Here is a 14,299-nt window from a genome sequence, read left to right on the forward strand (position 1 = left end):
CGCGCGGGGCACCGGCCAGGAGCGCGCAGCAGCGCCGTCCCGGCCCCGTCTTGGCCGCGCTGGGGGCGGCGTCACGGGACGTGCGGGCAGCACCTCGGCCTTGGGTTCCTGGCTCCTCCGGGGAAAGGGGCTCCTCCACGAGTCACGGGGGAACGGGGCGGGCGGAGCGAGTCCTCGGGGCCACTGCTGCCGTCCCGCCCGCCCGCCGGAGGGTGGCAGCGGAGGCCGGAGCTGGGGCCGGGGCATCGCGTGCTTGGCTCCTGCGCGAGAAGAGACCTTTAAGGACGCTTTCCCCGCCGCCGGCCGGGCAGGGCCGCAGGAAGGGCTGGCCCCAAGCGGCACGCAGCTGGCGCCCGACGGCATCGCCGCGGCAGGTCTCGGGGTGGCAGCCTGGGCCCCACGCGCACCCGCGGGCGGTCCCCGCCAGAGACGAGCCAAGGACCCAGGGGCCACCCCAACGCCGGGAGCCTGAGCGGGGCGGGCGGGGCCACACGGGCGTCGTCTGAACAGTCCTCCGTGCCCTGCGGCGGGTGAGACATAAATAGGCCCCTCGGGGAAAGCGGCCGCGAGAGTTCCCGGGCGAGACACACGCCACACTCCACCAGGGCGGCGCCCCTCTGGCTTAGTTCTGACATTCGCCGTCGTGCACAGAGAACACGTGGATAAGCACAGCTTTCTCCACCATGGAGAGATCTGTGCTGCCACACGGTTTCCCCACCTGTGGGGGGGACTTGGGGTGCCTCTGTGCCCCAGGCCCTGCACAGAGGTGTGAGACGGGCCTGTGATGACAGACTGAAAATACAAGCAGGCACGTTTACAGCAGGGTCCGGGCGCACAGTCGCGGACCCGGTCTTCTAATCTTCCTGGTGCCACTCGGGCACTGTTGCTTAAGTAAAATCAAGCAGTAAAACCGCTACAGAAGCCGCGCATGGTGGTGCACGCCCACAATCCCAGGACTGGGGAAGCTGAGGCGGGACACTACAAGTTCAAGGCCAGCGTGGGCTTCCCAGTGAGTTCAGGACCAGCCTGAACTACACAGCAAGACTCTCTCTTAAAACAAAAAAATCAAAGCTACAGAAATGTGTTCCTCTCTTGCAGCTCTGCTTTTCCCAACAAAGCAGGCCAAGTCTGCTCCGAGGTCCCCTTAGCATACAAAGAGCGCGCTCCGCAGCCGCCGCCCATGCTGAGGCCGGAGCCCCGCGTGAGCGCCGGCAGCCACAGCCGCCTGCCTTCTGAAGGGCGCCGCGGGGCCAGAGGAGCCACGGTTAGGTTTGCGCATGCCCTGGTGTATCAGACCGGATCATCTGCGCCTCGTTTCTGAGTGCCTGACGTCCACACCTCCCTCTTCATGTTCTTCAGAGACCGACTGATTCTAAGCTGCAGGAGCCAGCGCGAGGGCAGAGCGCCCTTCTCCGGAGCGTGCGCCGCCCTGCTGGGCGTGCTGAGCACCGCAGCTGTGGCTGATGCGACTGCGGAACTGAGTTTTAAATCTAAATGACCACATGTGCCACCTTATCAGAGGCGGCAAATGTAGAAGGAGCTGCCGTTTGGTCCCTGTCCTGTGAAAGTGCTTCCCCAGCGGGGGTGCTGCCCTGAGAGGTCGGGCTCACGGAGCTGCATCTGCTCCTCCTGCAAAGTTAGGCAAGTAGGGGGAAGAACACCCCCACGCTCATCCACTGGGGGCTAAGGAGCCAGGTAAGACAAGATTACACGTCTGCTCGCCGGGCTCGCCCGGAGATGCACTTGTCCGCGAGCACCCAGGACAGCGGCAGCACACGGCTGTCCGCCTACAGGCCTGGCTGGATCCATCTCTGTTCGCAGTGATGTCACCGCTACCCCCTCGCCCCGCCCCTCCGAGAGAAGGGTGGCCCGGGCAGCTGGCAGCAATCACAGCTGCCTTCAAATGGGGCTCTGGGTGCAAATCTCCATTTTAGTTAAATCTTAGTGCTCGTACCTATTGTTCTTGACAATAAACACGAAGCTGCTGAGTTCTAGAATGGAAGGTCTGCCTGTTGCAAGTGAGGCTATTCTTCACTTACAATGTTCGCAGGACGGACCCAGGAGACCCGCTAACCCACAGCTTCCTGCTGTGGACGCGATGGGGAGGGGAGGGGCGCGCGGGGGCCACAGCTCCACTAGAATGAGCAGGGCTCACCGGTGCTGATGGAGAGAGGCAAAGCACGCTGGGGTCTCCCGGCTGCGCCTCAGGACTTTGTAAACTCTGAGTGTGGCAGCCGGACTTCTCTTCCCAGCTCCCCCAGGAAATAGACAGAACCGCCCCCGAGCGGGCAAACCCCACGGGAAGAGTAACTGTAGAAGGGCAGTGCAGGTAACGGCTGAACCGACACGTTTATTCAGTTAGTGCTGATGCACAGCGGCAGCGCCCTCGTGCCCTGCACAGGCAGCAGCACTGAGCAGTCGCGGGGAACCTCCTGGCCGCCCCCGCGAGCGCGGCCTGCGCCCGGAGCCACCTCGGCGCTGGGCGCGGCCTCGCCCTCCACACCCGGGGCGCCCCGGCTTTCAGCGTGTGAGTAATAAAAGCATGGATGTAAATGTGCCTCGGTGAGAATGGAAAACATTAATATAAAAAAGTCAAACAGAACTAAGTTCTTGAAACTACATATAAAAATTGAATTATTACAACTAAAGCAGCAAATCAAAACATCTGCTGAGGTTTTCTGGTAGAACAACGACAACAAAAAATTAGTTGGTGCCCATGTTCAGTAAGTCACTACCATTGACAAAACTAAATCCAGAACCGGAAATTGAAAAGTGCATAATGAAATTAAATCTTGGATCAAGTATTTATGGAAAATTGGAAATGTTTGTCCGGTAGAGTTGCATAATGATTTCGAGAGGTATTAAAGTTTGTCTGATCCAGCTTTGGCCTGGCGCTCCACGTAAAACAGGATGTAGGCCTTCGCCTTCCCCACGGTGTCCTCATCGGTCAGCGTCACGGTGCTGTCGTTGAAGTGGAACCAGCGGCCTTCGTGACCTGCGTAGGCTGTGTAATGTCCAGAGCCGACCCTGTGGGGAAAAGGCACTGATCAAAGGCAATGACTGCAGAAGTCAGGGAACGATCCGTGCAACCGTGCAATGTGTTATCTGAAGTAGATTTCAGTACGTAGTGTAATTAAGAACAAATGCTGGAAGAGTGATGGCGAACCTTGTAGAGCTTTGAACAACACAAACTGCCTGCTGCGGCATGTGTGTCGTAGGTTCACTGCCACTGTCCTAGAGGCTTCACTTACGATGGGTGATCACACGGATGATCACACGCTTGCTGCCCTCCTCCAACCCCATCAGAGGGGACAGCGGTCAGGGAACGGGAGACAGGAAAGGACCATCAACTGACTGGAAACCAAAGGTTTCCTAGAACCCACGAAGCAGATGGCACCGGGTTAATGGGAATGCTGAACAGCTGTGGACGCCCAAGCATAGCGTTAGCACAGGTCAGGGCCTATGGAGACTCAGTGCTCTACTTCCTGCCACAATCTGTGAAAAAAAAACTTAAAAAACAAAAAATTGAGTTTAAACTAGTTGGCCTCAATGGAAACACATCCTTAGTACTTGGGCCACAAATGCTGACACGGTACCCAGAGTCCACCCTCCTGTCAAGAGCAAGGTGGGTGGATAAAAGAAAGACCTTTACGGTTGCCAGAAAAACCCTCATTTACCAATAATGATCAGCCTTACCCTTCCCTGTAAAGTGGTGCCTCGGTTGAAGAACAAAGGCATTTGGCAAACTTTTGTTTTTATTTGTAAACTGTATATCAGGTTATGAACATGACCATGGCCATCTTTTCCAAAATTGTGGAACAAATTCGTAAACCAAGGTGTCACTGTATTCTGATTCTAAATAAACAATGAAAAGGCAGGTTCTAAGGGGAAAGCAAGAGCATGAACGAAAAATGCTAGGAAGGGCGAGGAAAGCAGTTAATTGGAGAATTTAATGCAGAAAACCAAGGAGAACTTTAAAGCTTCCAGTTAGAAGCAATGGTCTCAAGATGATACTGGCATCGTAAAACGAGCGGCTGTTAGCAACAAGCTGGAGAAGAACAGTGATCGCCAAAAAACAAAAACTGGGGCTGGGGATTTAGCTCAGTGGCACAGTGACTGCCTGGCAAGTGCAAGGTCATGAGTTCGATTCCCGGTCCAGAAACCACCCCCCAAAAAAAAACCCCACAAAAACAGTGATCGCCTTCATAGAAAAACCTTACGGGAAGTGGGGATGCGGCTCGGGGCAGTGCTTGGCTGACAGGCAGGAGACCCGGTTCAACCCCAGCACCACAACGGGCGGTCCACAGAGCTAATTCATTCTCCATTTGGATACAGAGGAACTGATCTAGGAAACGCACTGGATTCATTAGATTCCAGGAGGGAGGACAAAGAATAAACAAATTTCTATCAGCTGAGGATACTCAACTGAAAGTGCCCGACCAGCTACCAAGCAGAAATACATCAGACACTGACTACGCCCAAAGGCAGAGGAGACTACAGACTCCCTGAGAAGAGGGGACAGTCGGCAGTGTCAGCCTTGCCATCTGTAACCCCGGGTGGAGCAGCGTCCACCAAGCTGTGAGGGAAGACTGCCGCAGCGGGCTCGCGCAAGTACAGCAGTCCACGTTTAAAGCCAAAATAACTGCTCTCCGCCAGAGGTCCGAAGGCTGTCACACCTAGTACAGACTTTCCTGGAAAGGTCTTTTAACGAAGTAACAATGTATCTTTAAAGTCCGTGACCCGGGGCAGGTTACTTTAAATATTGCCCTATTTTTCGCCCTCTTAAATTTCAGCTGGCAAAGAAAATAACGGGGGTAAGAGGACCCCGATACTGCGGCCAGGTGGGCCGGTTCTCAGTGCCGACCTCACACGCCCGGCCGCTTGCTGTTTTGCTTCTGTGCACCTTCTCTACTGCTTCCAACGTCCTCCCAGAAAAACTTCACCCGCTTTAATGACCCCTAACCCACTTTTCGGGAGGAGAATTTGGACTGCGGTGCCGGTGCAGAGCTGCCGATCTCCATCTCAGCGGCTACTCACCCGGAGCCATGGTGCACCACCACCGCCGCCAGGTCGTACAGGCAGCTCTCGGGGCCACTGTTCTCGGGCTATGGAACAAGCACAAGGCAGCCCCGGAACTGGGTTAGGAGCAGTGGCCGACAGCATCAGCTTCAGTGCCGCAGTGGCCTCCACCCTCTCTGTGCTGAGACGTGGTCACCGCGCTTACCTCAAGCAAGTAGCATTTCATGTCGAGGCCTCTCAGCGGAAACTCGACGTAAGTGTCAACTTTGTTCCTTAAATATGCCGTCCAGTGAAATCTTTTCAGATGTAAGCATAGCACCTGGATGGCAAAGACAAGGACAACGACTGAACGCGCACCGAATTTACCTTCCAGTAGCCTCTCTGTACTGATGTCTCTCAAATCATACTGCAGGCACCAAGCAGTTTTTCTTCTGACCTTGGCATCGCTTTCTTCATCACACCCCTCCCCCAGGGAACGTCCAGGGCCTGCGGCTCGCCCTGAAAGCCCTAGAGACCCCCAGGACAGTTCGCGTGCTCTCAAGTTATAAAAATATCTTTTCTCATCAACCGGGCACTTTCCTCTTTGAAAGTGCATCCTAATTTGAAATGCACTGCTTACCTTGGGAAGTTTTTGAATCCAGAACTTTTTTGTGGACTTTTGTTTCTTTTTGCATTTGTGGCACATATATAACTCTGTCTCGTCCAGTTCTTCTAAGTCAGTGAAACTGCGAAGACAATCTGAAACCAAAGGGGTTGGGGCTGCATTAGAGGACCAAGCACTGCAGAAGGCAGAGTCTTGCTGCCGAGCAGCCCACGTCTGAGGCACGCCTTGATCAGCTCTGTGACCTCATCAGAGTCGCCAGTCCTTAGATGCAAACTAGAGACAGAAATAAACCTCCTTTGAAGAGCTACGCAGGAAAGCGAAATAGCGGACAAAGCCCCTGGCATCGCGCCTGACACCGGAGATGGTCTGCGAGCGATAGAAATGCTGGATGTTGGTTTTACTGCAGTTACTGAAAGAGTGAGTCTGGGATTTCTAATAAAAACCGATTCCTGATGAGATCAAAGTTCCTTGTCTTTCTGCGCACTAGGACGGAACCCAGGCTCTTGGCCGTGCTAGGCGGGGGCTCTACCACTAAGCTGCATGCCCAGCCCATGTTTTTCTCTCCATGTGTGACATTACAGAGAAAGCCCCAAGCTTACAAAAAATGAACATCAAATGTAGATCAAACATCCCTAGTCACAACCTTTAAAAACAAACATAGATTATGTAAGGCTAACGTGCTGCTAACCCACAAAGGCTCCCCCCAACCACCTCCCCCTGCTCTACTCCCAGTCCTTTAAACCGCAGCCACATTGTTTGGTTTGTGGACTGAATTGTGTCACTGGGGTTGGTAAGCTACTCTTGAGCCAACGCCCGTCAGCCACCTAGGTTTGTAACTGAAGTTGCATGCGAAGGAGCGTGTGGCTGTTGGAACCTGTACTGGGTAGTTTCTCTCTGGGCCTTCTCAGGCTGTGCACCCTGAGTTGGGGGCAACGGCAGGGGCTCTTCTCCCATTTCTTTCATTTGTAGCAACCGCCAGGGCTGAAGCAGGAGCAGCTCACAGCCTGAGCCGGGTGAAATGCCTTCCTGCTGAGGTGTTGGGCAATTTCTCTCCACCTCCTTAGGCTGTGCCTTAGAGGCACTGCTGCTGCCAGGCACAGGGAGGCAGGAACTGCAGGCGGCCCCCTCAGTCCTCACCGCCGTGGGAAACCGCACTGGCCGGGCCCTGCCCTGGTCTCAGGGCGCAGCTCCCCGGGCACGCTCCGCTCCCGCTGCGTCCAGTCTGTGCTCTCCTAGGTTGCCCGTTGGGGGTCTGTGTCAGCGGCTCCGCCAAGCAATGCAGGATCTGTGGGCTCTCAAGCAGCGGGGTGGTGGGGTTTGTGACCCCTAAGGTAGTCCAAATGCAGAGGACAGGTCACTTCTGAAGATGACTCCCAGCTACAGCACCTGGGGCACTACTAGAGGGATGAAGGGAGTTTGTTTTCCAAAGGTGCAGATTTCTGGCTTATCTGCTTAGGTTGGAGGCCTGCAGGGACCTGCAATTCTGCAATAGGGAAGACTGTCCCTGTCTGCGCCGACAACAGGGGTATTTTCCACTTGCAGCCCACAGGAAGGAGACTCCCCTCTCCCGGCCATGGAGCCAGGCCAGCAGGTGATAAGGTGTTTTTTGCTATGCTGCTCTACCGGTCTCTGGATTTCTACTCAGTTAACTCACCTCAATACACAAGTACAGAGCTGTTGCTTTGGTTCTTTGCGGCGGAGCTAGGGAGTGCTATTCAGCCATCTTCAGAATAATTTAAGAAGAATTGTAACACACAAGTGTACAAAACTCATTAGAAGTATAGATACACAGAAGAGAATCTAGGTAGGAAGGATCATAGATATATAAAACAAGCAGAAAATAACAAAACTGACAGGACAGTTGTACCTGTTAGTAATAACCTTGAATGTAAAAAAAAAAGAAAAAGGAAAAAAAAACCTTGGATGTAAATAGATTAAATTCATCCATTAAGAGATAAAAGCTGGCAAAAGGATTGAGAAAGACAAGACAGGCCTAACACGGTGCCTAGAAGAAACTCACTTTGCTGGTAAAAGTGAAGACAGCCTGAGAGCAAAAGGCTGGGGGAGAGGCCTACCCCCAGAAGGACTAGCTAGAGTCAGGTCAGAGAAAGTGGGCTCTAAACCAGAAACTGCAGAAACAAAAAGACAGCGGCAGCCGCTGCAGAGTGATGGACGGGTCGGCTCAGCACAGAGACACAGCTGCACCCAGCAGGGAGCCACCCAAACGGAGCACAATTGCCTGTTTGCTTCACAGTGCCCCTAACTCTCACCAGCTTTCTTCGTTCCTTTTACCTGACTTACTTCAAAAGACCCGTCCTACAGTTCACAAATTCTCTCTTCTGCTGCTTCATTTTCATCAACTTTCTTCTTCAGTTCTAAGGTTCCTGGTCAGTTCTCCCTGGTGAAGCTCTTGTTTCTTCGTATTGTCTGTGCTCATATGCATCTTGCTCAGTTTCCTTAGGAATCACTATTTTAATTTTTTTCCCAAGCATTTCATAATTTCCTTCAAACCAGGATGTATTTCTGGAGATTCAGAATTTTCTTGTAGAAGCATGTTTCCTGTTCTGTCCCTACGGTGATGTGTGCACATCTGGTGTAACAGTTGCTTTTTCCAATTTTATGGAGTAGCTTTCGTAGGAAAAGGTTTTTTTTTAAATATAGCTAGGATACAGAGTGTGAGTTAGGTAGGCTGCTTGGTAGTAGGAGGGCTCGAAAGTTTAGCCTGTGAGTGATTTCTTCAGCTTTGGTTGATGTCAGCAGTGTCCACCAGCACCTCAGCAGTCTCACAGTAAAGTACGACTTTGCAGTGGACTTAGGATTCCAATGGTTCGTGCTCTCTGGTCCCACAGTGAGGCAGTCAGGGTTTGCAAGGGAATGGATTTAATTCAGAATATATAACTTACAGGATTATTTTATAACATTCACCCAAAAAAGTCAAATGCAGAAGAGTGCAAGAGATCTGTCCATGCACGAGAGACCCACAGAATCCAGCTGAGGGCCTGGATCCCACAGCAACGTCCTGCGCAAGTCCAGGTGAATACGTCGAGCCCACGGCAATGTCCTCCATGAGTCCAGCTGGAGGCCTGGAGCCCACGGCTATGTCTCATGCAAGTCTGTACCAAGGATCTGCACTTGGAGGGCCCGAAGGCCAGTGGTGGACGCTAGAAAGTCTGCGCCAGGGGGGTGAAGGATCTGCACAGGAGCCAGGAAGCAACGCTCAAGGTGAGGACTAGTGCTCCCTTACGAAACCGCAGCCATCCTCAGTGACAGCGAGAACCCGAGCTCCTCTGATGATAAGAGCCGACTTCGTATAGGGAAAGCCAGCAGACAGGTTCCTCCAGGAAAATCAACAGGGCAACCTCTTCCCGTCCAGTTCTCTTTTTATGCTGTTGCAACAATCCTCAGGTGGGCCTTCCACGCCCAGCACCGTGCTGGTTCAGTTCAGCTGGGCGTACAAACTGCCCATTAGTTAATCCACCACACACTGGGGCTTGTAACAAGAAATGCCATGTCCTGGTGGTACGCTTTATGAGGGACCTTCCTCCAGGTCCATCAAGGAAAGCACAGCTGTAGCCTCCAGTCCCCAAGCCATGGGAGGTGACGGAGACTTCTCTGGGACCCCAAGGATGAATGTGGAAGATGCCTGGACTTTGGGCACCAGAGGCAAATAGTTCTGGAGCCACAGGATGGTATGTGACCACCCCTAGGTCCCAGGGAATGAGCACAGCTGGTGCTGGGGTCTGTGGCACCAGTAACCATCAACATAGCACCCTGGTCCTGGGAGGTGATGGGGCCATGGCTTTTAGTGCTGTTGGCTACTTTCATGAAGGTGTGGGACCCAGAAGGTACTTCTCCAGGGCCCAAGAGACAAGTGATGCTGCGGCTTTTGGCACCAACTGCTGTAGTCTCCAGCACACAGGCCATGGAGAAGACTGTCCCCTAGGTCTGGGGCCTGTGCAAGTCGCATTCGAGTTTGTGGCACTGGTATCCAAGCTTGGAGGTATACGACCCTGCCCATGGTCCTGTGGCTGTGGGGTCTCTAGTCCTGGGACTGCAGCACGTGGATGGGAACGTTCCTGGGTCACAGAAGGCAAGCACCGGAGAAGCCAAGGCCCTGGTAGCCACAATCCTAGAGCTGCAGGACAGCACAGGTGGTGACCGGCTTGGGTCTTGCTGGGTTTGTTGCTCCAGCAGTGCCAGGCTGGGAAGGGGCCCATCCCTCGTTTTGTGCAGGTGATGCAGGTAGAGCCAAGCAGGTGCTCCTCTGCCGGCGCGCCTCCCTTCTCCCTGGGCAGTAGGAGGTTCCTCCCCACCTTCCACCTGGGGCAAGGCTCGAGATGCAGTTTGCTTTGTCCTTTTAGTAGGTGGCCTTTCTGACTGCCTGCTGCTTAGGTTCCCACCACTTGGGCTCTCTCAGAATCACTCAGTACAGCTTTTCTTTGTTGTCCTGTGGCAGTCCCGCATGCTGGGCACTTCTATTCAGCCATCCTGAATCCTCTTGCTGTAGATTTTAAATTAGATCTTTTTCCTTGATTAAAGTAGCTAATACTCATCCAGGAAAAAAAAATTACTATAAATTCCTTAAAGTACCTGTGAATTTTAATGGGCTCGAAATTAAAAGCAGGTCTTGAGCTTAATCATCAATTGATTTCTCAAACTATTATTCATACAAAAGAATACACACGACCTCATAATTTACAAAACCTTGCTGAGTATGCTTTCTGTAGATACCAGAGGTATTTATGCATAGAATCAATACTGTTTCATTTGTTCAGGAAAATTTTTGCTGGAGACTTTCAATTTTGAGCCCAATGTTAATGAAGAGGAAAAAGGTGAGAATACCTTATGCTTCGCCTCTTATCTTGAAGCAGACATTCTTATTAAATGGAGTTCTGGGGGTCAGGAAAAAGACATTCCAGTCTGACTTGTTAAATTACAACACGTTAATTAAAGATATGAACCACATAGCTCATACTGATGGAACTTATAAATCTATTCACCTTTTTAAAGGGAACAATGAATTCTAAAGCATTAGTATCTTTACCTCGTAATGAACAAACTGGTCCATTTTCTTGATTCTTAGAGCGTTTACTTCTGAACTGACTTGGAATATCTAATGAAAGGTCTGAAGAGGAGATAAAAAACAGCTGTCAAGTTAGTGATTTTTCTCTTCACTGGTGTCATTTTCAAAGGAAACATTAACATCACTACTTTACTAAGACAGTAAAAGCCTACGTGCCAAATGCACCTCACCTAAGAATGGATCAAACTTTCTGGACTCCGTCCCACAGATGAGGCAGTTGACCTCGTTCTGGAGAACGCCTCCGAATATAGCGGTGACAACAGTTGATGCTCCGTTTCTAAAGAAACCACCACAGGGGAACATCACAATAACAATCACTTCTTTCACATTTAAAAGCCTAAAATATCTGCCAAAACCCTATCAGTGCTACTGGGAAACAGATATGTCATTTATATTTTTAAGTTATAAAAATGTCAGAGCTATGCAGACAAACGCTACATAAAAGGTTTAAGCCACTGGCTTCTCCCAGCCTGTCTTCTGGTCCCACCAGTTTGTCCAGAAGTAACTCACCCCGGCCATTTGTATTACAACGAACAGTTGTGCACACGACTTATTATGCAGTCATATTATGCATATGACTGTGTGTAGGCAAGATGGCCCCTACCCAATATAGCCCTCAGAAAAGAAAAAAACTGTTTTATGTCGAAATCATTCTGAGGCCTTCATGGTACAGGGAATTCCTGCAACTGCTTGACTTTGAATGTGAGGCAATGATGAAATTGAGTATGTATTTAGTAATTACTTCTGGAGATGTGCTGACTTACATGGACAAGCCTTTTCAAAAAGCTCACCTAAAACAACAATATAGATCGTTTCCTTGTGGAGATCAAACACACACCACTGTAAGAACAATGAGAAAGCTACAGCCTAGTGTCGCATCCCCTCAGGCATCCAGGTTCCAGCAAATGCAAACAAGAACACTGGGGAGAGCACCGGAGGCCTGGTGCCAAGACGAAGCGAGCCGGAGATATAGAGCACCTTCCCCAAAACAAAAGCACTTCAAGTGTTTGCCGCGACTGTACAGCGTGAAGTCGGATTTCACCTGCTGCTTGCATCGTGCTCCTGTACTTCATCCTGGGCAGCGGCACACATGTCACAGAATGGACACCATGGGCCCAAGCAGAACATGGCACCCGCAAGGGTAGAAGGCACCTGGACGGCACTGACCACATGCAGCCCCCATTCTGTATGCTTCCCATTTATTGAAGCCATCCTTACAACAGCTCTGGAAGGTACGGTACCCCCGTGTGCACACCAGGAAGCTGAGCCCCCAAGGTTAATTAACACAGCTCAGGGTCACACTATGCTCCTCCTCTAATTTGACCAAGATCATATCAGTGGGCACTGAGGTGGCCTTGGTGTGTGCTGCCCTTAACAGCACGTAGCAAGGGCCTGCAGTGAGCCTTGTGCACCCAGGAGCTATGTGAGCCCGGAAACAGGACACTGCAAAGAACCCACCGCAGTGAGGGAGCAGAGATGCTATTTGAAAACTCTGATCCCTTCTCCAGCAAAAAGAAGATGCTTTTACTATTATCTTTAGAAGTGCTGTTTGGAAGGTATACTGGGTTAAGTGAATTAAAAGAACACAAGCCACCTGGGAAAAGCATTAAAGTGACCATTTCAGGTTTTAGGTTTATACCTGTACCATGAAGAATGTCCCTAAAATTACTGAAAACAGAGGGGCTACAACTAACCCTCCAAGCTGATGCTCACATTCAGAGTTGCCTTTCATTAAAATGGCAACTGCTTCACTAAAAAGTAGTACATTTAAACTCAATGTAGGTCTTTATTACCACTTGTCAGAGGAAATCAAGTTTTCACCACCTGACATGTATGGCATTAAGTTTACATATACTGTAGTCTTAAAACAAGATTCATAGATAAATTTCAAAATTGCTATTCCATTATACTTGCACATTAAATTGAAATTTTGACTACTTGGGTTCGTATACTGCAGAGACCTTTGACACTGACGCTAACGACTCCCTACATATTAAAAAGAACACGTTTGCCCCTTCCTCCACACCCACCACCTTCAGTAGGGGTGGGAGTGTTTGTATCAGTAAAGACAGATCTTTTATAGGAGATATTTTTCTAGTTTTAGAAAATATCCTTAGATCCTGAAATACCTCCTCCAATGCACTGAAGGAAATAAAGGTAATCTTGAAATTTTTAGTAATTTATGATATATTTTTCTGTCTATTCCTAACTAAAAAAAACAGAGCTTCTAATTACTATTCTTTAAAATGCCACGAAAAGATTTACAGACTAACATGGAAAAGCCTGTAAGTATCAGACAAGGAGACTGCACAAGGGCGCGGTGGGCATCACACAACAACGACACACCCTCTCCATCACACGCCTCACGCCACAGACTGTGCGGACAGGGCCCGGTCGCGTATCCTTTACGTATCAATGTGCCACGCTAAACACAAGTAGAAGTTTTCGCGTCACACTCGTTTTAGTTTGGTGCTGCTGGGAAAACAACTTTACCAAGTCAGAAGTTGTTCCCGTTCTCTAGTGGAACCACAGGTAGTAGGCCCTAGGCGGAAAGCACCCTGAGGGGAACAGAGGGCACACGGCTGCCCTCCTCCGATGCTGCCAGGGTAGCTGTGAGCCTGCTTTGTCACTAAAAAGCTCTGCTCCTTCTAAGCCAGATTTGTTGACTACGAGGTGATACCACACTGACCTGTACACATCACTCTCCCCTTTCTCTGAGAAGTTTGTCTTCTTATAAATTCCCTTCCTGTACAGATCAACACTGAACATTTTTCACAAATTTGAGCAGAAGGAAACTGTAACTTGACCAAAATCCAGTCTAAAATATCACAAAATTATGCCTTCCTCAAGCAAAATAAATGACCTAACCTCAAATTATGTTTTGGGCTATTAATACATGGGGAAGCCATGCAAACAGTTTTGTTTTTTTTTCATAGTGAGAGGCAAGAAAAAAATTTCTGAAAACTTATAAATTCCTCAATTTCATTAAGAAAGAGAAACTTGAGGAAAATTCACTCAAGCTTAAGCTTTGGTTCCAGTGAATGTGTGCAATTACTTCGGTGTATAAAAATGAAGTTACGCTAGGGAGGCAGCTCAGAGGTAAGGCATATGAGGCCCTGGGTGCAGCCTCAGCCCTGCATTTCAAGTAAGTGAGGTCTCCTACGTGTTGTCCAATACACCTGCAGGGTAGTCTTGTGAATGCCAAACCGTTAAAACATTTTCCACTTTTGCAGGTTTTCAAATCATCTGTACCAAGAACTAACAGCCAGAACTACACCAGCATGCAAATGCAAGACCCTTCTAGTCTAGAAGCAAGAGACACATGCTTCTGCATTTGGTTACAAAGCTCAAGTGCATGGAAGGTTCAGCAAATGTCTAGGGAACTCTCTACTTTCCATAATGAATCTAACATCCAAGAGAATGTCACAAAAGAAAACTGAATCTTACATGCAGCACTTGTTACTTGCAGACAGAGAATTCTCTTGCAGAATTGCTGATCGGGAAACCCCATTGAAACCACCCTGAAGTTCCAGGTGTAGGTGGTCCAGAAGGTAGCGCATGAACTCGTGGGCGTCCTGCTGCTGGTAGCCCCT

At 50.2% G+C, this 14,299-nt stretch overlaps 2 protein-coding genes across 8 annotated transcripts in view; both read right to left on the reverse strand.

The window, feature by feature from the left end:
• Fbxl22 (F-box and leucine-rich repeat protein 22) overlaps positions 1 to 991 on the reverse strand; it is a gene marked incomplete in the record, with an annotated part of 8,416 nt that extends 7,425 nt beyond the window's left edge. Inside the window, 1 exon segment of the mRNA XM_013518843.1 lies at positions 94 to 991. Within this exon segment, the coding sequence (XP_013374297.1) occupies positions 94 to 363 (270 nt within the window).
• Positions 992 to 2,330: 1,339 nt separating this feature from the next.
• Positions 2,331 to 14,299, reverse strand: part of Usp3 (ubiquitin specific peptidase 3) — a 73,030-nt gene continuing 61,061 nt past the window's right edge. For 6 of the 7 annotated variants that reach the window (XM_005393775.2, XM_013518845.1, XM_013518844.1 and 3 more), the window contains 7 exons: positions 14,154 to 14,297; positions 10,877 to 10,983; positions 10,668 to 10,748; positions 5,639 to 5,757; positions 5,225 to 5,338; positions 5,038 to 5,105; positions 2,331 to 3,027 (listed from right to left, as the gene is read on the reverse strand). In XM_005393775.2, the coding sequence (XP_005393832.1) occupies positions 2,862 to 3,027; positions 5,038 to 5,105; positions 5,225 to 5,338; positions 5,639 to 5,757; positions 10,668 to 10,748; positions 10,877 to 10,983; positions 14,154 to 14,297 (799 nt within the window). In that variant the 3' untranslated portion in view covers positions 2,331 to 2,861. The remainder of the gene's footprint in view (positions 3,028 to 5,037; positions 5,106 to 5,224; positions 5,339 to 5,638; positions 5,758 to 10,667; positions 10,749 to 10,876; positions 10,984 to 14,153; positions 14,298 to 14,299) is intronic. The other variant, XM_013518846.1, reaches the window with a different exon arrangement.

Source organism: Chinchilla lanigera, unplaced genomic scaffold, assembly GCF_000276665.1.
Source record: "Chinchilla lanigera isolate Chin_1 unplaced genomic scaffold, ChiLan1.0 scaffold00049, whole genome shotgun sequence".
Taxonomy (NCBI): domain Eukaryota; kingdom Metazoa; phylum Chordata; class Mammalia; order Rodentia; family Chinchillidae; genus Chinchilla; species Chinchilla lanigera.